At 39.0% G+C, this 22,790-nt stretch overlaps 1 protein-coding gene across 1 annotated transcript in view; it reads left to right on the plus strand.

The window, feature by feature from the left end:
• Positions 1–22,790, plus strand: part of Nek1 (NIMA related kinase 1) — a 139,517-nt gene that overhangs the window by 87,143 nt on the left and 29,584 nt on the right. Inside the window, exons 20-24 of the mRNA XM_036209437.1 lie at positions 228–305; positions 1,440–1,535; positions 10,285–10,413; positions 13,099–13,164; positions 13,238–13,466. Coding sequence (XP_036065330.1) covers positions 228–305; positions 1,440–1,535; positions 10,285–10,413; positions 13,099–13,164; positions 13,238–13,466 — 598 coding nt within the window. The remainder of the gene's footprint in view (positions 1–227; positions 306–1,439; positions 1,536–10,284; positions 10,414–13,098; positions 13,165–13,237; positions 13,467–22,790) is intronic.

A 22,790-nucleotide genomic window follows, 5' to 3' on the forward strand; every position in this document is an offset into this window, starting at 1 on the left:
GGTCAGCTCATTTGTTCCATAGGGATTTTAATAGAGAATATAGCTGATGTCCCTGAAGAACTGAAGACCCCTTGACAGCGCTCTTTACTGTCTTGATCTGGAGGGCTCAGCTGCAGCTCCGGGGAGAACGGATGGTGTCAGGGGTTTCATTTCACATGTGTCAGTGCAGGCGGAGGAGACAGAGCTTGACTGCGGTTTGCTAAGTGGTGTGTTCACAATTGTTCTAGAAAGAATCTAATGCTACCAAAGGACAAGAACCAACAGAAGAAGCTGACTTGAAGCTCAAAAAGATGGAGTCATTTAAGGTATAGACTAAATTATATAACTTATTAGGAAAATGAAAGCTGAGAAAGAGAAGTCTGTTCTTAATCTTTTTTATATAGATGATCATTTTGTTATCTTGCTTCAACTTTTGATTTCCCCTTTATCTGTCACCTCATGATTTCTGGAAAATAGCATTTTTCTTCTTTATACAACCTTTATGAAGAGAAATTATGTGAAATTATGATGTGAATACATAAAACTATGACACATGAAATTCCATAAAAGAAATAGCCAGAGTGGGCTTACTCCTGCAGTCGCAACATTCGGTGGGCGGAGGCCGAAGGCTTGCTATGAATTCGAGGCCAGGCTGGATATATACACACACATATGTATGTATACACACACATACACACATATATATGTATACACACACACATACACACACACACACACACACACATATATATATATATATATATATCACAAGACATTGTCTCAAATGAAATCTGCAAGTTTGTCTGAAGATGAATGGAATTATGTGTAACAGTTGTCTTGATCATGGCATGACTCCTGTGGACATTTGGTACTGACTAATTGGTCATGGTGTTTCTAAGCGTGAAATGGGGAAGAAGCTTACTGCATTTATTTATTTTTTGTTTTTTATTTTTGTGGAGCTGAGGATCGAACCCAGGGCCTTGTGCTTGCTAGGCAAGCACTCTACCACTGGGCTAAATCCCCAACCTCGCCAACAGTTGTCTTAAATGTTTACATTTTAATTTCCATTCCAGTGTATTAGACTTACTTTCACTTGGCAGCTATCCACTGATCCTCTGTTGTCCAGGAGCAGAGGGGTACAGAGTGAGTGTACATTTTTATTCGAGAACCACACATATACTACTTTGTTGGCTTCAAAGTCAGTATCTTTTTTTTTTTTTTTTTTTTTGATTTCAGGGTTTCTCTTTGTAGCTTTGTGCCTCTCCTGGAACTCACTCTGTAGACCAGGCTGGCCTCGAACTCACAGAGATCCACCTGGCTCTGCCTCCTGAGTGCTGGGATTAAAGGCATGCGCCACCACCGCCCGGCCAAAGTCAGTATCATTTTAGAGGCAGGTGGGAGGATGGTTTCCATAGGCTGTCCTCCTGATAACTGATTGTGTGAATGGTTTTCATTTACAGGCCCAAACAAATGCACGAGCTGCCGTACTGAAAGAACAGCTGGAGCGGAAAAGAAAGGAAGCCTATGAGAGGGAAAAGAGAGTGTGGGAAGAGCATGTAAGACTCGTACTTAACCCTTCTTGAATTCATGTCCTTGGGCTCTTACTGAGGAGTGAGTCGCCTTGCAGTTTGTTAATCTTGTAGCACTGGGGATCGAACCTAGGGCCTGTACGTGATAGGCAAGTGCTCCATGACCAAGCTGTAGCAGCGCTTTTTTCTGATTTTTATGCGCTCTCCTTCCTCCCTTTTCCTCCCTCTCTCCTTGTCTTTCCCTCTCCCTTCTAGCCCTACCCCCAACCTTTGCCTTCCAAATTGAAGGTTCATCTGCCGCTGGTTTATACTGCTACCTCAACATCTTTTGAGTGACTCTCTAGTCTATGTGCAGAAAAGCTGTATCTTTCTTTGTGGAGTTCTCTCTGCTTTTCTGCCTAAAACAGGCTAGTCCTCCCGTGTGGATGATTGTAGGTTTAGAATGTACTTTATTTCCTCGCAGGACTGCCTGCATTGGGGCTGTGCCCTCCTGTTCACAGTGCTGGTTCTTTTCCTTCGTTCATATCCTTGTGTTTTCCTTGTTGGGGTGGTTTTTGTTGTTTTAATCCTGTTGGACTTTTATAGGTATAATATTATTAAATGTATGAGTTGAATTTAAGAAACAATGTGTTTTTAAAGTTTTATTCAGGAACATGTTAATTTTATGTGTCTATTCATTATATCCTAATTTTTGTACTTAAAATTTTTATTATAAAAGTTACTTATAGATCATTTCTAATTTTATTATTTTCTATCTCTAACAGAATATTGCTCATATTTGGATAAATTGTAGACATTTGCCTATGTTTTAGGTCATAGTAAGTTGGCTGGTTTATAATTTTCATTTAATTTTGTGGGATTTTATAATGCAGTCTTGTCATGATATGCTGCAACAGCTCCTAGAGTTTATTATTTATAGTATGCAGGCATTTGTAACTACTATATGTGTACTGTTTTTCTTTCATTTTGACTACACAGTAGAGAAAATACTTACATTGCAGTCACATTTACAGTTCCGGTCAGAACCTAGATTGACCCTTGGTTTTTACACATTTTTTTCCTCTGCTTTCTCTAAGGTGGGCCTTTGTTATTATTGTGTCAATCGTTGAATTAGCTAGAATCTCTCGGACAGTGATAAGTAATAATAGGGATGCCTTGTTCTTGTCCTTAGCAGAAACGATCCAATATAGTACTATGTGCTATAGTAGGAAAAATAATAGTTTTATGTCTCACTTATCCAAGTTTTTTCAAGGATTGTGAATGGAAGAGTCAGAACACTAGAGCTCAGAAATAAGACTAAGAATTTCTCAGTAAGTTCCCTTCTATTTATATCCAATGTAATTTGGAATATAACTTTTCTAAGTTCCTCAATCTTTGCTACCTATGTTTTTGTCTTTAACGTCAAAACTGAACAGTGGAGAACTCGCTTTTGTCTTATTGTCCCTTTTCTGGACTAGATTTCAGTCTTCCCAAACAAGACTTGAATAATGGTTACAGTCGCACCTAGGAATTATTTCCTGGTCCATTGGCCAGAGTGTTAGCTGCCTTTTAGATTTTGTATTTGACTTATGTTCTTGATACAATGGTCCTTGTTTTTTTCTCTCAGGCATAGTATCAGTACAGTATTAGTATGAAGCAGTAACTGGTAGGTTAACACTTTTGCCCCAAGAACAACAGAATTTATCAAAAGTAGAAATCATTCTTTTAATAATCAGAGCCACTCATTTCTTGTATTACTCAAATCTCTTCCAAATTTACCTTGTCCTCAAAAATGGTTATGAGCCTACTTCTGATGCCATACATACCAAGCAGTGGGAAACAGTCTACATTATGTCTCCTAGGGTTATATCTTCAGCACAAGAAGCAAAAGCTTTACCTAGTACATGCTGATTTTCACATTTACAAAGAGTGTATCAGGATAAGTCAGTGTAGAAGAACTCTGTGTGTTTTTTAAGTATGTGTATTTTTAAGTCTTTGTCATGATGAGCTTTTAACCATAATGTTCAGGTACAGTGTCACAATTGCAAGTATCAAAGCCGTTGTTCTTTCTTATTTTTAATTAACTTTAAATAATCCATTCTAACATTCTTTATAAACTCTGAAGGTAGGTATAATAATAATGATTCCATCAAATAAGATGAACTTATATGTAGTCCAATTTAACTTTATATTTTTAAAATGCTAAATTCAGACAAAAGTTTCATGCAACATCCAATTATTTGATAATAGTAGACATGGATTTATTTCACTTTTTGTTTCCCCCCAGGCTTAGATACTGGGTCAGCTACGTACTTGCTCTCATCAGTATGCACACACAGGCCCTCTCTGGCAGTAGGCCTCTACTTGCTGGGTTTGTTACCTGTGTTTTCCCCCAAGGTAGGGTGAGTGTCTGTGCCTCAGTTCATTCTGTGATCAGCATGTAGGACATGCTAGTTATCAAATGTGGGTATTTTCCATAGATGTGTAGGCTCTACTCAGTCAGAATAGTATGCCTTCATCAGCTCAGGTTCATGTAACTCAGAAAAGCCAGCATAGGATTAGCTTTGTCATGACGATAAGAAACAAGAGGATAAATTTGTTGGGAGTTTTGTGACTCAGCTTATTGCAAATCTGTGTATCGAGAATTGTTCAAGAAACCTTTGTTTATTTATACCCTGGTATAGGGAGAGAAAATGTGTCTGGAATAGGATGTCTGACTTTTGGTCTCAGTTCCGCCAGCTAATTAGTCTGAATTTGTTCTTCAAACAGAAGTTTAGCTGAGATATATCCTTAGGTGCTACAGAACTACATGTGAAATTACTCTATATTCCAAATATGAAGTCAGGCCCCTTTGACATGGTCCTGACATACTTACTTATCCTCACTAATCCACATATAGAAGTGAAATGATGGTTACTGTTCTGTGACTTAAGACTTGATAAATCCATACACACACACACACACACACACACACACACCTGACTTATGAAACTTCAAGTCAATGTTTTAGCCCTATTGAAAATTTTATATTTAAAACTGAATGAGTTTTGTAAACCTAAGCTTAGAAGGAAGTAAATATTCTAGACTTAGCCATGTGCTCAATTTCATTTTAAATTGACTATTTGGTTTTTAAGACTTTATGAATTTTGTCTTCTATAAAACTTTGTGATTTTTTTTATTGCTGCCTAGGCTCAAAGGGAATCCACTGAGTCAGTATATTAAACCTTTTTTGTCTGAGGGTGCTAAGGGAAAAAGACACTTGCATACTCTCTTAATGGTTTCCTTCTTTTTTTATTCTTCTAAATTCTTCTCTTTTCTTATCTCTACCCAGAAATGTTCCTTCTGTCTCTCTTGATGTTTTTCTTCTAATTCTGTCTTTATTCTTGATGTTTTCCTTCTCTCTTAACGTTTTTTTCTCCTAATTCTCTCATTCTTGATGTTTTCCTTTTCCTTCTATCTTTATTCTTCCTTATTTCTCATTCTTGATGTTTTCCTTTTCCTTCTATTTTTTTTTTCCTTACAGCTTATAGACCCAAGCAAACTCTCTTAGGCAATATAGAAATTCCAATGTGGTTACGTTCTGCTTTTTAAGTGAATGATTACAATGAATGCAAATAAAAAAAAGCATGTTTCCTATATCCCTTAACACAGTTAGCATTTTATATATTACAGGTGAAAAACAAATTATCCCCAAGAATCCATGTATATTCATACCCAAGCAACTTATCATAGATTAACAGAGTAAGCAAGCAAGGTGTTCTTCTCAGCCAGTTTGTTTACTGGCAGGCTGGGTTTTGTAGTTACAAAGGAAGGACCAATCATTTTATTATTTATCTTGAAAGGTAATCTTATAAGGAACCTTAAAAGAATCACAAACTTAAACTTTTATACATAAAAAAAAAAATCAGTCAGCCCTACTTTAAATCTTTAGGGTGCATACACACTCATCAATAGTTTTTTTTTTTTTTTTTTTATATCAGGAGATTGAGGGCAGAAATGGGTATAAGGAATTAATCATCACCTTGATCATCAACCAATCCTAGCAAGAAAGGCACATCAGCTAATGATAACTGGGCTGTTTGTTCTTGTTCTCTGACCTTAAAGAGTTCTTCACTCAACAATGTGCTTTTCTGAAACTTTACATTATTTTCTTGGGGTTTTTCACCTTAAAGCTATTTAACAAAAACATCTTAGTCTAACTTTATTTTCAAAGCTTTGTTTCAGCTATGGTTCACTCTGAAACCTGTGAACACATCTCCCCACATTAAGGTTAAAACAGTTTAAGCTGGCTGGGCTACTTGGACTCAGTTGTTTTTCTTAATCATTAACCTAAGCCACAGTCTATATGGCTCCTCAATAGAAACTCATGTGTTCTAGCTGTGTGACACTTCCTTGCTTTATTTTTAATTATCAAAACTCTATTTAAACTAACATTGTTATTATTATCAATTAGACAGAACAGCTTAAGAAGAAATCATCTTCATAATAATCCACAGGTAAAAATGCCCAGCAGAGCAGTATGTTTTCATGAGATAATCACACTACATTATAGACAGTGGGGATCTCCCCACACCCATTCCCACCATGCCAGATACCAGAGAAAAATAGCAGCAGCAACACGTGAAGGCCCAGAAGAAGCAAAAGACATCCTGGAGTCTGTGGTCTCAGGGCCTTGCCTATCCGAGATTTATCCATCAGGGTTTTGTTTCCTGGTGGGCCAATCCCCTGAGGTCAGTTGCCAACTGCTGCTCCTCTGACATGGCCACCGACAGTTGTTGTTGTTTTTTTTAAACCTGTCTCATTTTGAGAATTTCATATATGAGTACTGTATTTACACCACTTTCACTCCATAGCCCCGTCTTCCAGTTTCTCCTAATAAACACACCCTATCAAACGCATGACCTCGTGTTCTTTAATTATCATTATTGCACACACATACAGACACACACGACCTACCGAATCCATTTAGTGTTCCTCATATGTATGTACTTAGGGCTGACTACATAGGATTGGCTGGCCTATCAGGACTTATCCTTGGAGCAGACTGATAAAACTTGTTTTGGGGTTCAGGTTTTTTTTTTATTTCCCATTTGGTAGCTTTCTGAATTGAGGGGTCAGTGAAATGTTTTCTCCTTTGATAGTCAAGGTACATTATTATACTGTGTCGTGTCTTTTTAAGAGTGTGACTGCTTTAATTTAGGAGTGGCTTCCCTTGAGCTCTTCCATCATTGCATAAGCACAGCTTGTATTGAATCTGACTCTCTGGGTCAGATTCTGTGTAACTCGGCAGTCTGCACTTAGATGCTTGTCTGTTACTTTAGGCTGCTCTCAAGGTAGAGTTTAATGCAGACATACTTCTAATTACATGTTATAGCTTCCTTGAAAACACTGAGACCAAGATAAGGAATTTTCACACTCAAGGTTTTTGCCATCTTGATCTTAGAACAAAACTAAGGATTGCATGACAGTTTGGGTTTTATTTTGTTGTGGAGACAGGCTCTCATAGCCCAGGTTATCTTATTATGTAGCTAAGGATGACCTTGAATGTTTTATCTTCTTTCCTCCATCTCAGAGTGCTAGAATTTGAGTCATGTACTACTCAGCCAGGTTTGTGCAGTCCTTGGGATGGAACCCAGGGCTTTGTGTTAGACAAATGCTAGACACTCTAATTGAGCTTCTACATCAGCCCTCCGTAGGGCACCTGAGACCATGCACCTACATTCTCAGAGAGCTGCACTAGTATCTTCTTTATATAGTAGTTATGCTTATGTACATAGGAGTTATGTGGATAAGAAAAACTTAATTTTTATGGTTCTGAGTATCAAGTCCTTCCTCATATTAGACAGTATTCTACCATTGAGCTATATCCTGGTCAAAAAGGTCTTTTTAACAAGTATAGATAAATGTATATAAGCCAGGGGGATGGCTTAAGTGGCAAAGTTCCTGCTATCGAAAGCTAAGGGACTGAATTCAGGTCCACAGCACTGATGTAGAAGCTGGGCGAGGCAGTGTGCTCCTGTTATTGCAGTACTAGGGAGAATGAGACAGGAAGATCCTTGGGTTATTGAGCAACCAATCTAGAACAGATGTGCAGGAGGTTCAGAGAGAGAGCCTACCTCCTAACATAAGCTGGAGAATGACTGAGGAAGGCACAGGACATCAATCTTCGGCCTCCATACATACACAAAAATAATTATGGCCAAATGGGGTATAATTTGTTGAGACATTGAGAGCATGGGTTTTTCTTTATGGGATTTCCTTTATGCCCTGTTTATAGGTGCCTGCCCAATAATTTAAAAAATGACTTTTAAGATAATCTTTAAAATCATGAATTAAAATATGAACTGTTAGTTGAGAAGGACATTTGATGCTATCCTTTCCTTAGCAAAATTGTTTCAATACATGTGGTAACTTCTACTTAATTATTCATACAACTATATTGCTTTTTGATCTTTTTGAATCTCAGTTTTCTTTGAATTTTATAATGTAAAGCATTTGACTTGTGGATCACTGTTTGTTTTCTGTTCTAAAATGTCCAATGCACTGCCCAAACTTTAAACTCTGATTATACACAGATGGCTTTTTGTTTGATTTCTGTGTTCTAAAGATCAGAAACTCGTTTTCTGCAAGTTAATTCATCAGTAATTCAATCTAAGCTTTTGGTGCTTAAGCCAAATGACCTTATTTGATAAAGGTTAAATTAATTGCCATGTGCTTCACACAACTTATTTCATTTGGTCTCTTCAGAGAAGATAAAGTGAGAGCACCACTCTTTTGGTAGAGGGAAAAAGTTGAGTTTCAGAGAGTCCAAGAAGTAATGAAAAATCACACCCCTAGTGAGTTTGCGGTTGAGGCCAAGTGTGGACGTGTCTGACCGATTGGGAAGGGCTGCCGAGGCTCCGGGCCGGGGGGCTGCTGTCCTCAGCACCTCCCTCAGCATCTGGCTTGCACAGTCAGTTCTTGCTCTGTTGTTTCATCATTTTGCATACCATTTAGCGTTTCTCAGTAACACAGAGGTTGATTTATTTCCCCTTCTTTAAAGTTTGCAAACCTTTAGGAGAGAACACTGAGCCTTCCTCATTCTGGGTGGTCACTATCTGGATGGGGTTTAGTACAAAGAGGAACATAATGCAACTTTCAGTTTGTTATTAGATGTCAAGTCCTATGAATTTGTTTACTCATGAAAGAATCATATTAGACTCACGTATTGAAATACCAGAAAGCATTTCTTCAAGAGAATTGGCACAAGAGTCTAAAAATGTCACTATTGTTCTCAACAGCAGTGTTTCTAAGCACTTCCTTAATTTTAATTGCTAGTGTCTGCTCTGGTTTTTATGAAATTACTTAATTTTTAAATGACTTTTAATATATTAAAAAAATGCTGATGTTTGCAGGACAATTTTAGAATTTATTCGTATTTCCATAGAATTTGAAATCCTTGAATATACGTTCTTGTGTTAACAAAACAGTTTCGAATATTTTAGCATAATCCTTCAGAGTGAGAATGCTTGGCTGTTATTAGTTCTGAATACTTTGAAAATTTATTTCAAATCTTGAAATCAGTATGATTAATACTATTGGCCTGTGGTTAAGTCAGTTGTGCCATTGTTTAAACAAACAGATACTGGTATAAAAATCTGGAAGCCCAAATACTAGAATTACCACTTTATGCATAGCTCAGTAAATACTACCTGAATATAAACTTACTGAAAGTCTTCGTGATCGAGAAAGAATAGCGTTGGCAGCAAGTAGCTCCATGCTACCAGCAGCTCACCCAATCCCGCTGCCTCTTCATTTGCTTAGAAGTTCACTGTCTGGGGGTTAGAAATATGGCTCAGGAGTGCTCTTGCGGAACACCTGAGTGCGGATCCCAGCACCCACGCCAGGCAGCTCTCACCCTCCAAAACACTAGCTCTAGCAGAGAACCTCTGGGGTCACTTGCAACTCAGATGCACATATACTGTGTGCACACACATCCACACAATTACAAAATAGAATAATACGTTCTTAAGCTCAGAGTCTTTATGTTGATTAGAGTCTCAATGGCTAGTGCATGATAAAAACAAACGTGTATTGATATAATAAGTAAATTTTATTTTCTGGATCTGTCACTCATCCATTATTATTCATGTTGATACTTTTATAATAAATGCTGAAAGATAGGTTTTCGGGCTTTAAGAAAACAGTAAAAAATTGGCAAGAAATTTCAGAAGGATTTCTTTCTGAAATGTAAAATTAATAAACTACTTTTACATCAAACATTGTATTAGATTAAAATAAAGTCAATGTTTTATAAGACATTTACAGATTGCTTTTGTGTATATTTATTATTTTTATGGGTATATGTTTATGCTTGTGTGAGATTATGTGCACCAGTGTGTGCAGGAGTCCATGGAGGCCAAAAAGGGGTATTGGGTCTCCTGGAACTGGAGTTAACAGTGGTTGGTGCTGGGAACTCAGCATAAGTTCTCTGCATGAGAAGTAAGTACTCTTAACTACTAAGCATTTCTCCTGACCCTAGAAGACTTCTAGGGGGGATCATTTAATGAGATTGCTAGTGCAGTGGTAGCCAGTTTTATTTAGGAGTGTTTGACAGACACATGGCTGTATTTACGTAAATAGCTGGAGGATTTTCTTGTTCACCATTCTATCAGCATATATCATAGTGTCCAACCCAATGAGTCACTAAGGAATGAGAAATTATCTGTACTGTACATAAAAGAGATCTTGGGGCTTTTTCTTTCTCCATGAAGATATGAAATCCAGTGTATTTAGCTGTGTATTCTGTCTCCCACAGTTGGTCGTGAGGGTAAGGAGCTCAGATGTTTCTTTACCTTTGGAGCATCAAGAAACTGGGAGTTCTCCATCAAAGCAGCAGATGAAACCTGTTATTTCTGTGACTTCAGCTTTGAAAGAAGTGGGCCTGGTAAGTTTCATAAAATTTAGAATTCCTCAAAGACTAAAGCTTATTTTAAGTGAAAATAAATGTAATAAATTGGCATTAGTTCCTAATGTCTCCTTGTTGTTTTTCTAGAGAAATATTACTTTCTTGAAATTTTTTTTTGGCTTCCTCTGAATATTGGAACTTTTCTGCCATAGATTTTTATCTAGGACTCTATCGTGGATAAATATTCCTTGAGCACTCTGCTTCTGAGGAGTCCCTATATACAAAGTCAATCAATTTCAGATCCAGAGTATTTGAGAACAAAAGTCATGTTGCTGATGGTATTATGCAGGCCTGTACTGATGGCATCTGTAGTACTGAATGATGTTTTATGCCATTAAACCAAATAACGACAGTTTACACAGCATGTCGTTCTGTTAGGCAGTGTAACTAATCTAGAGATGATTCATGGTCTATGGAGGATATACATATGTTACATAAACTTAACCATTTTAAATATGAGTATTGAGCACCTGTGGATTTTGGCCAGGGAGTAGAGAGATCTTAGAACCAGTATCGCACAGATGCATGTGTATAGGAGTGGGAACATTGTGTTGAAATGACTCTTTTCTACTTTAAAACAACTACTGACAGACTGCGAAGATGGCTCGGTGGGGAAAGGTGCTTGCCACAATGCCTGGCAATCTGAGTTTGATCCCTGAGACCGACCCACATGGTAGAAGGAGAGAAGGACTCCCACAAACTTTCCCTGACTTCCATGCGCGTGTAGTTGCAGCAGCAGCAGCAGCAGCAGCAGCACACATACACTCAACAGATGTAGTAAAAGCATTTGAAAGCTCTACTGAAAATAATGTGGCAGACAGTTTTATACCGGTGCTAACATGCTTAGCAAGTTCTTTAAGAATAATATCTCTGTAGTACTTAAAGTAACTAACTCTAGGAACAAACTGCAACTATTTGAAATTTTGTAACATGGCAAATGAGGTTCAGTGTACTTAGGCTTTTTTTTTTTTTCTTCTCTTTAACCTTCTACTTCTGAGTCTCTGTATGCCATACAGATAAAACAAACAAAAATATGTGAACAAGTAAGTTTAAACTTGCAAGTGTGCCCCAGGTTCTCTGTTTTGGGTGAGATGGCTCAGAATGTGGAGTACCTGCCCAGACTTAAGTGGCCCTGAAAACAGTCTACCGAGCCCTGCAGCTTAATGACCCTGTTTTCCTGACTCAGTAGCGACCGTCTGTGACTTGTATTTTTGAGACTCATTAGATATTTTTCATACTGAAGAGGTTATTGATTACCACACAGATTTCTTGCAGCTTTTGTGTTCATCTTGAAAATAAGGCAAAGAATGAAACTGTTCCTTAGTCACTCTTCCGAGCTCGGCGTAAGAGTCTGTGTTCCCTCAGAAGGTTTTCTCTCTCTGAAAATGACTTTGCATGTGCCGCATTGTTTACAGCAACTTTAGATACCATTGTGTGCTTGCCTTCCTGGTACCCAGTCTCCCATCTCAAGTAGCTGCTCATCTCTCTGACTGCTTTCCTGGGTAAAATCCTCCTTGTCTCAATTACCTGTATTACTTTAAATCTGATCACTATATTCTTTCGTATTTTTCACATATTATAAAATTTGAGATAATCCATGTGACTAAATGTTTTTTCTTACTGAGTTGTATTTATAGAAACTGCTTATTTAAAACTTTGAAGATTATTTAGCCACACTGTCATAACCTTCATAACAGCTAATCTTTTCCTTTTCATATAGTTTTAAATATTAAGTTTTTAAAAATACCTTTATTATACTAATCAGAAGCAAAATTTACATTATTAATGACACAAATGAGTAGGAATCTGTTCTTGCTAACCTCTTTCCATAGAAAAGAAAGCTAGTTGTCAATTATGTTTAATGCTTTGGCTGTGTGTGTGTGTGTGTGTGTGTGTGTGTGTGTGTGTACATAGAGACGGTTTCAAAATAACATATCTGAATTTCTTAATCTACCAAAACATCCCTGCAACTAAGAATTTATCTCAGTTAATAGAACACTTACATGAGGCAAGCTCAGTCCCTAGGATGATTTCTTTTTAGGATATATTTATTTTATGTATATGGCTGTTTTGCCTGCGTGTATCTCTGTGTATAACGTGCATTCCTTGTGCCCCTTGAGGCCAGAAGAGGGTGTTAGATCTATAGAATTGGAGTTACAATTGGTTGTGAGCCACCTTGTGGGTTTTGGGAATCATACCCAGGTTCTCTGCAGGAGTAGCCAATGCTCTTAAGCACTGAGCCATCTCTCTAGCCCCAAGAACCATATTTTTTAAAAAAGCAAAAAAAAAAAAAAAAAAAAAAAAAAAAAAAAAAAAAAAAAACCCTTTTTCTAGCTCTAATAAACAAAGTATATGAATTTTCTTTATATATCTGTCATTGACTTTAAATGATCAAAAGTTAGATACCAAAGAGGACATTATTAGCAGTAATCCACAAACATGAGAAATAACTGAGAATTGACCTTTATATATATTAAATTTATTAACTAATTGATAGTGTTTAAATGTTTATCATTACTGACAAAGAAGCGATGTTAACATTTTATAGGAATGAGAGAAGTTTACAGTGGTCAGCTAAATGAAAAACTAAAAGTAACAAAAATATTGTTTTGCATAGAGTTCTAAAATGGTTTCATCTCTTACTCTTCAACCGTCTGTTTAAAGGACGGACGTTTAACTGATACTCAAGAAACCTCAGAAGAAATGCAGAGGAGCAGCTATGCTGTTTCAGTAAGTGCAGTTTTCAGACTCTTCAGATGTTTTCTTTAATGACAGTATGCTCACTATAGTGTAACTGTTTCAGAGTAAGCGAGAAATACTGCGTAGGCTAAATGAAAATCTTAAAGCTCAAGAAGATGGAAAAGAAAAGCATCCTCACTCTGATTCTTGTGAGATCGCTGGTCACAAAGATGCCGAAGAGTATGAGAAAGAAAATGCCATTTCCTCTGATCGCAAGAAGTGGGAGGTTGGAGGCCAGCTTGTGATTCCTCTGGATGAAGTGACACTGGATTCATCCTTCTCTGCCACCGAGAGTATGTATGAGCATATCCATGTCCTGTCTTGGGTTAGCACTCACATAACCTTGCATCCTGGCCATCCGAAGGAATCAGCATGTGGATGGGTTGAGAGGTAGAATTCTGTAATTCTGTGCATCCTCCTCATGGGCATGAAGTATTCCAGTAAAATATGAAGAACATGAAAAATGCTTTACGGTAGCTTTACAGGTTTTTATGTAAGAGTACAGTGAGAGGGAACTAAGGAGGTTATTTAAATCGCACTGTTTGAACCCTTCACACCACGTTAGTCCATTACGTTCTTGGTTCTTGTGGAGTGAAGGGGGTTCCTGGTGGGTGAGACAGTGTCTCACTGATATCCAGGACTGCCCTTGAACTCATGGTCTTCTTTCCTCTGTCTTCCCAGTGCTTAAATTACAGGCATGTGTTGCCGGCTCCCCTTTGGTTTTATGAGATAGTATCTTATATACATACATACCATATATACATACCAGGCTGGCCTAGAACTCCCAGTCCTCTTGCCTCTGCCTCTGAATGCTGGGTACATGCCAGCATGCCCAACTCTTGCAGTAATTCCTAATGAAAGCAAGAGCAATTAAAGCTCAGAAAGGCCCCTTAGACGTTGTGGTTTACCTAGCAAGAATTCCCAAGCACACACTGTGTTCTTATTATTACAATGAAGTATATGTTGTTTTGAGTTCACACTCGAAATAGGCAAGTGTGGCTCTGAACAGTGATAATTTTAACTGATTTTGAGTTGTACAGAAGGCCAGTAACTCTTCATTGAGTATCTGCTGTATGCCGACCACTCTGAAGAAACACGATGATAGTCAAGGCATAGTCCCTCGTCAGGAGGACAGGATGTAGTGGAAAGGGTTGCAAGTAGAAAGGCAGTTATCATTGATAACACACTAATACTAATGGGCTACTCTGAGAATACTAAAATGGAAGAACTGAGTCTTTGGAAGCCAAGGAAGTAGTAAATGTGATGCACTTGGTCAGAGCCCAGCCAGCTAAGGGTTTAGACAGAGAACAACCAGGACTCCAGGGTAAGAGGTTTTATCTCATCCTATCTCACTGTGTAGCCCTGTCTTTGAGCTCATGATTGTGTACCACGCTCCCCCCAACTCCCAGCTCTTGTGAAGGGAACTTGATATAACTCAACATGGATGGCTAAAACTCAATTTTCATGACAGGAAAATCAAACAAGGACCCTTGCCAGGGCTGCACAAATCCTTATTGTGAAGGGTTCTACATGTGACTCCAAGAGATAGTATAGATTTATTAGTATGGAAGGGAGAGTTTAGAATTGGGTCTTGCTGGTGGTTAATGTAGAAACTCACAACTGATCAAAGTACAGAGAACACATGTAAGTGCAGAGCTCAGCCACAAATCGAATATCTATAACATGCACTATAACATACATGGGGTGGGGGCGCTAGAGAGCACACAAGCATGCAGGAATTATTATGGAAGAGGGGTGGAAGATCGGAAGAGCAGGAGTGGAGGAGGACTGGATGGAACAGTGTCTTCTGGGCTCATGGGAGCACTACACTCATGCACTCCTAGTAGCTCTGGTTGTCTAGAGAAGATCAAGCCAGTTAGCATCCTAGCAGGGAGGGGAGCAGTTCAGGGCATTCCATATCTAACTATGTTTCAGTTTTGTTCATGGCTTCTGGGGGATGGAGAGTCAGTTTTCTTTCCGCCTGTTACCTCTGTCTTCCTCCATTGGTGGCGCTGTACCCAGGGGTGTATAGACAACACAAATTTAACTTAGTGGGTTATTTTTTTAAGAACATAAAATGAGGTGGGAGCAAAGAAAGGCGTATCTGAGTGGAGTTGAGGATGAATGTGATCAAAATACATTGTCTGAAATTCTCAATAAAAAATTTAAGTAAATAAAAGGGAGGTCAGCAAATGTGTTCTCTGCATAAGAAGATAGTAAATATTTTACATTTTGCAACCCTTATGGTATCTGTTAGAGTAAATTTTAATAGCTGTAGAACAAAACATCAGTTCATCTGAACATGGCTTTATTTATTGTAGTTTTTATTTATAAACGTTGGAATTTGAGTTTTGTGTAATTATTTTAATATATTCAGTTTCTTTTCTTGGAAGAAAGCTTATGGTTACTTCCTACAGCATTTTTATAATAGCTGCTCTTTAATCATTGTTATATAATTACAACATCTGGGTTAACATTGTGTTAACTGTTTTCTGTAACAGCTGAGATTTTGTATTTCTTTGTATGTCAAATAATTTCTAACTATGTCTTCATCTTGAATATTGCCTGATGAGGCTTGGAGTCTTGCTGAAATCCCACGGAGAGTGTTGATACAGTTGGGTTAGCAGGAGGTGGCTGAGGCCGGGTTAGCTGTGAGTCCTCTGTGTCCTCCTGTGGTTCACAGTTCTGGTGTCAACTCATTTTTCACAGCCTGTCATTGCTGTTTGGATCTTAGCATGGATCCCACCTCCTAGTGTGGGACCTGGACAGGAGTCTGTTAGTTCCATTTCCAGCATCTTTGATAAGCTACACAAGAGCAGATCCACGTGTGCACGTAGGAACAGTAACCTGAAGTACTAATAAATCACGTGACAAGATCACGCTCTTGAATCCTTTGTTCTGTCACCTGGTGTTTTCTGGTTCCTGAGGACTCTTAATCTAGCCAGGAAGCTGGGAGTTTGGGATTTAGCTCTGTTTTTGCACCTAAAGCCATGTAACCAAACATTCAAGAGAAATGTAGCTGTGCCTTACCCAGTCTCTGGATGCCACTCTTCTCCTGAGCAGAAGCTGCTGCATCTTCCCAGTTCTGTCTTCTATGGGCCGCCATTCTCAACCACTCCTGCACCCTGCACCCATCCAGGACCCAGAAAAAGGTGAAATCAAGGAATTCTTTCCTTGTCTGTTGCTCAGGCTAGATCAAGAGAGCTGTGTCCTGGAGTGCTGGGTTCACAGCCTGTGCCCACTTGTGAGGTTCTGGCAGACACCGGGTGCTTCACCACAGACTTATACACTTTCATTTTTTTGTCTCTTCTACAAAGCAGCTGTGTTTCTTGCCATAACTCCAGTTTGGAGAATCAAACTCCCTCTTTTTAATTTATTTTGTTTTTTTAAGACAGGATTTCTTGGTGTAGCCTTGGCTGTCCTGGAACTCACTCCATAGACCAGGCTGGCCTTTAGCTCACAGAGATCCGCCTGCCTCTGCTTCCCGAGTGCTGGGATTGAAGGCATGCACCACCACCTCCTGGCTCAAACTCCTGATTTTGACCTCTCCAGCACCTTCTCCAACACCAGGCATGCACGTGATGATATAAGTAGACAAAACAAGCTGGATGGTGGTGGCGCGTGCCTTTAATGCCAGCACTCAGGAGGCAGAGGCAGGAAGATCTCTGTGAGTTCGAGGCCAGCCTGGTCTACAGAGTGAGTTCCAGGAAAGGAGCAAAGCTACACAGAGAAACCCTGTCTCGGAAAAAAAAAAAAAAGTAGACAAAACACTCATACACATAAAATATAAGTACTTTTATGCTTTTTTAATTTAAAATATAATTACATCCTTTTCCTCCTTCCCCCTGTCCAACCCTTCCCATTTACACCCACATCCTCCTCCCAAATATAAATGTTTAGAATATAAAGATGTTGCTTCTGGGTTAAAGTTCTGGATAACTCGTTTATCCTCCTGTGTTCAAAAAATGTGTCCTTATAACTTCTCACAGGAGGGAGGCCTTCAGTGTCTCCTTACCATCTTCTCACAGTAGTCAAGGCCTTCAGTGTCTCCTTACCATCTTCTCACAGGAGGGAGGCCTTCAGTGTCTCCTTACCATCTTCTCACAGGAGGGAGGCCTTCAGTGTCTCCTTACCATCTTCTCACAGGAGGGAGGCCTTCAGTGTCTCCTTACCATCTTCTCACAGTAGTCAAGGCCTCCTTTTTTGTTCCCCTGTACATACATGACTTTTGCGTGATTGCTATAAAATTTACCTATTTTTTCAAAAATTTTATGTGTATGGGTGTTTTTCCTGTGTGTGTGTCTGTGTACCACACGCATGCTTGGTGCCCACAGACACCAGAAGAAGATGTCAGATCCCCTAGAAGTGGTTACAGACCATTGTAAATTGCCATGTGGGTGCTGGGAGTCAGGCCCGGGTCCTCTGGAAGAGCTACCAGTGCTCTTAACTGCTGAGCTACTCTGCAGCCTGTTGATTATTGATTTCTTTTTGTTTCTGGTTTTGAATGGTGTGATTGTGAAGTATCTTAGTGTAGTTTTCTTCCTGTTTCCTCTCCTTGGACTAACTGAAATTCTTCAATATGTAGGCTTACAGCTTTTGTCAAATTTGGAAAATTTCATCATACATTTTTTTAACATAATTTCTTCACTGATTCTTTGGAAATTTCACATCATGCACCCTTATTTCACTCATCCTTGCAATGCCCCCAAAAAAGAAAATTAAAAAATTAAAAGCAAACAAATAAAAACAAACAGAAGAACTTCTTTGCTCCTCCATCTTTCCCACCTCTCTAACCCCTCTTCATTTGTCCTGGTGGCACTGGGAGCTTGTGTCGCATAGATAGATACCCCCATTGGTCTGGTTCACTGGACCCTCACCAAAACTCTTCTCAGATGTGCCAAGGCCGCCCCAAGTCCTGGAGATCCTGCAGGTATCATTCCACAGGACCAGTCCCTTCATGAGCTTCTACAAGTCCTAGATAGGGTAGATGTTGGGGTGGGCCAACCCAAGGCCTGGCTGTGAGCCTGGGTGGTAGCTGAGCTGGTGAGTCCAGGCCACCAGGGCCGCCCCTCGGATGAGGTGTGGAACCAGCTCCCCTAAGCCCATGCCATCAGTTCTCTTGGGGTCAGCCAGCTCTTTTCCTGCAGTGCCCAAACATTTTTTAAACATTCTTCCTCCTTTCCAGTTTCAGGCTAATAAGAGACTCTGTCTCAACAGCAGCAACATAGAAAACCAGGTTGACTAGCAACACGTGAGAAACAACAACCGAGGCTGTCCTTTGGCTTCCACACGGTACACACATGCGCACTTGCACGCTCATGAAAAGGGTAGGAATTTATAGAACAGTAGGAGAACTGGCTTGACTCAAAAGGGAGAACAGGATATTTCTGGAAGAAGGATGACAAATTGAGGGCTATATTTTATGTTATGTTTGTCATTGGAGAGGCATTGTGAGCTTGAGGAAATTAGTCATAATTGTACCAAAGGAATACATAATAATATCCACTGAAAAAGTAAATGGAAGGCAAAGAAGTAGGAAAAAAAATATAGATCTTTTCTAGGAAGTGAAATGGAAAGGGTAGGTGGGGTCACTTGGTAGGGTTGTAGAGACACTGTAACCTTCTAAAAAGACTTGAAATTCATTCTCACCAATTATGAGGACAGCGTAAACCATGTCACACTGCGGTCCCCAAACTGCTGGTTCCCATTACAGTTAGAATGCAGCCCGCAGCCCCTTCCTGACCCGGGACACTGGGCTCTCTGCTGTTCCTCACACCACTCTGCCATTTCCCTACTCTCTGTGGACTGCTCCTGTCTCACCACCCTACACATCTGCACCTTCCTTTCCACAGCTCTCGCGCCCCCTCTTCTCGGGGCTTTATATAATGTTTATTTATATGGTGTTTACTTATATGGTGTTTACTTATATGGTGTTTACTTATATGGTGTTTACTTATATGGTGTTTATATGGTGTTTACTTATATGATGTTTACTTATATGGTGTTTATTCCTTTTCCCTGTCCTAATTCACGAGCAGTCACTCACTTTTGAAAGTTCTCTTTATAACATGTTCTAAGAACGTGTCTACTTTTGATTCTAATTCCTCTCCTTCCGTCCTTGCTCACCTTACTTTTTCCTATCAGTGAACAAAACTAGTCTGTTACTGAAGACCCTCCTATTGGTAAATTCAACCTCATTTTATAGATCTCTATACATTCCGATAAACATACATCTTTTTCTTCCCTCAGTGAACAGTAAACCTCATCCATTTGTTTTTATTTTTTTATTAGAATCTGAAGTAATGAATTTCCTTGGTGGGATTTTTAGTTTATTTTCATTGATAATCCTGTGGGTTTTTTTTTTCTTTGCTTAAGTATATTGTATTTCCTTTTAACATATAAGCTTTTTAGCTAAGCTTGTCCGACATGTACCATATGTTCTGGGCTCTCTGTGCATGTAGTTCAAATTTTATACAGGAAAATAGTCAATAAATAAAAGGACACACAAATCCTGTTGAGATGTCTGAGGTAAGAGGCTATAGATGACTCGGCTTCTGGATTAGTGGTACTCAACCTGTGGTTCGAGACTCGTTGGGGGTCGAATGACCATTTCACTGGGTCACCTAAGACCATTGAAAAACACGAACATTTACATTCTGATTCATAACAGTAGCAAAATTACAGCTGTGAAGTAGCAGCAGAAATAATTTTATGGTTGGGGGTCATCAGAACATGAGGTATTAAAGGTTACTTACAGCATTAGAAAGGTTGAGAACCACTGCTCTGGAGTAATCCACTGCCAGTAGGAAAGACAGGGTAGGGGGCAAAGGTGAGAAATACACATAAGCTTCCTGGAAATTGATCTTTAGAAGGAATTTATTTTGTCGTTTGTTTGTTTGTTTTGGACAGGGTTATATAGACCTGTCTGGCATGGAACTCACCAAGGAGCTCCTATCTCAGAACTTCTGAGTCCTGGGGTTCCAGGTGTATGCCGCCATGCTCACCTTGTCTTATTTCTTAAGAGAATAAGGAAGACTGGTCACAAGTAAGCTGAAAACCCCAGGACTGGGTGCTCAGTTCTGCTTCTGCTTTAGACCTGGGACAGTAGTTTCCTGAAATCTCGAGTGATCATATATAGGCCTATCTCTGGGGAGCATGAGAGGCAAGTCTTCCTGTTACCAGGCAATTGCTCAGACTAGCTTCTTGTTTGGATATTTTGCATTATTTATCATGTGCAGTTTTTAAGATTTTTATTCTAGTCTTTCAGTGTGTTTATGGACCTTACTGTAGTACTACATTAAAATTCTCTTCATTTATGTTGGTATAATATCCCATTGTACCGTCATACATAAGTTCCTGGAATTTCATCATGAGACATTTCAAATGTGTAGAAATTAGGAGTTTACAGTGGCTGTTATAAACTGTCCATTACACTACACCATTAGTACTTCACTGTCCTTGTCAGTGTCCATGCTGTGTTCATCAGTCTCATTTCTGACAGGACTCAGAGTACACCACAGACATTTGTATACCTTCCTGTGCGTTTCTCACAGCATATGTAGTCATCATCAGAATTCAGTGTTTATTTAGAAGTTTTTTTCCTTTTGTGTTATTTATGGATAATGATATGTACACACTGTAATTGTACATTTGCTGACTTCCAGCAAATATGTGGACCTACTTAATGTTAACTACTAATAGTACATAGAGCATTACCATCCCCCCAAGAAGTGTCACAGGCCTTCCTCAATCAGACTTTGACCTTTGTCTTCCAGAGACTACTTTGTCTGAAATTTCCCCACCTTAGATTAGTTATCCTGCTTCTAGAATGCCATGGGAGCCAACCCTAAAAGCTTTGTGTCCTTTTGTTTCTGGTTTCTTTGACTTAGGCTTTTTGAGAGGCATCTGTGTTATGATTTTTAATTTTTTATTATATAGAATTCTTTATTGGTGTAGTCATTTCTACATTCTTTTGCTCAATGTTAAATTGGTATCTATCTCTTTCCCATACTCAACCTGTTTATGCATTTATATTGAATGTGGGTTTGCTTTTTTTAATCTACTCATAACACCTAATTCGTGTTTTATACTATTTACATTCTATATAATTTAGATATACCATTGCTTTATTTTCTGTTTTTCCATCTGTGATTTTTTCTCTATTTCCTCTTGCTTTCTTAGCTACAGTTCATTACTCTGAAAATTCAGTATTTGATATAGAGTTAACAGTATATACTTTTATGAAGTCTATTTCAAATGATTTCAGTACTTAACCTATAGCAGCATTACATTGCACTTACTCCCTTCTTACCTTTGTATTGTTATTGGGGTGGGTGAGGTCGTTGCTTTGCTTGTATTTATGCTATAAAATTCATAATCTATTCTAGTCATTAGTTCGGAGGGAGCCTTAAGCAGTAAGTGAAAAGGTTGTATGTGTCTACTTCATATTTGCCATTTCTAGTGCTCTTTACCTTCTGTGAAGAGCAAATTTCCATCTGGCACTGTTTCCTCCACATGTTGGAGTCCCTTTAAGATATAAGCTATGCTACAATATCACTAACATTAAGTTCTTTCAACTTGTATATGTCTGTAAAAGTTTATTATTGCCTACCTTCAGCACATATTTGTTAATGAGCTATGAGATTCTAGGCTGATACTTTTTTCTTTCCTACTTTAACACACTGCTCTGCTATTTAGTTTACACTGCTCACAACGGGAAGTCATCTGTAACTTGTCTCGGCTGTGCCTCTGTACACAGTGTGCCATTGTCCTCTTGCTGCTTCTCAGACTTTCCTGAAGCCCTGGTTTCAGTGAGTTTGGTGCGACACACCTTGTTGTCACATCCTTTTGCTAGGGTTTCTTGGATTTGTGAGTCATAGCTGTCACCAGTTTGGGGAAATTCTTGGCCATTATTTTTCCTGGTTTTTTTTGGTCTTCCCTCCTACAAGTCTAGCACCAATCTGTTTTTGTTTTTGTTTTGTTTCTTCTTTTGTTGATGGTTCAAACCCAGAGTCTCTGCATGCTAGGCAAGTCCTCTACAGCAGAACTACATACCAACCCATCTTTTGTTACTGTCACCCCATGGCCGGAACTCAGCTATAATAATCACTGTAAACGGCCTTCTCCAGTGACTAATCTGTCATCTCTGTCGTTTGGACATCAGTTATGATTGGTTGGCCATATTGTGCTTGATTATTTTTACTTAGGGACAAAACCCTGAATTTTAATTTGTGGAGTTCATGTATTTTTTTATATGTCTGTAACTATTCTTGCCCCTTGTTCTGGGATACAGTTTACTTAGTTATGCATGTCTTGATCCTTTTAGGCCTTCTTCCTGAGCTCTGTGAAGCGGAATCAAGCAGTGTTTAGTCTATGGCTAATCTTTCCCCTTTACTGAGTCAACAACCTTTCTGAACAATCTGCCTAATGGCTTGTGAACTACAAGTACCTCTGTTCTTGCTGATGGAGATAGGAACAATTTCTGGCAATTTGTGAACGCCAAGTCTTCCTCCTTTGCCTCCTTTTGGGTGGTCTCCTCTCGAGACTGCAGTGATTTTCTTGCACATGATGTGCAGACTGGTGATCCACTAATGATGTGCAGCAGCATTGTGAAGTCT

This window comes from Onychomys torridus, chromosome 17 (assembly GCF_903995425.1).
Source record: "Onychomys torridus chromosome 17, mOncTor1.1, whole genome shotgun sequence".
Taxonomy (NCBI): domain Eukaryota; kingdom Metazoa; phylum Chordata; class Mammalia; order Rodentia; family Cricetidae; genus Onychomys; species Onychomys torridus.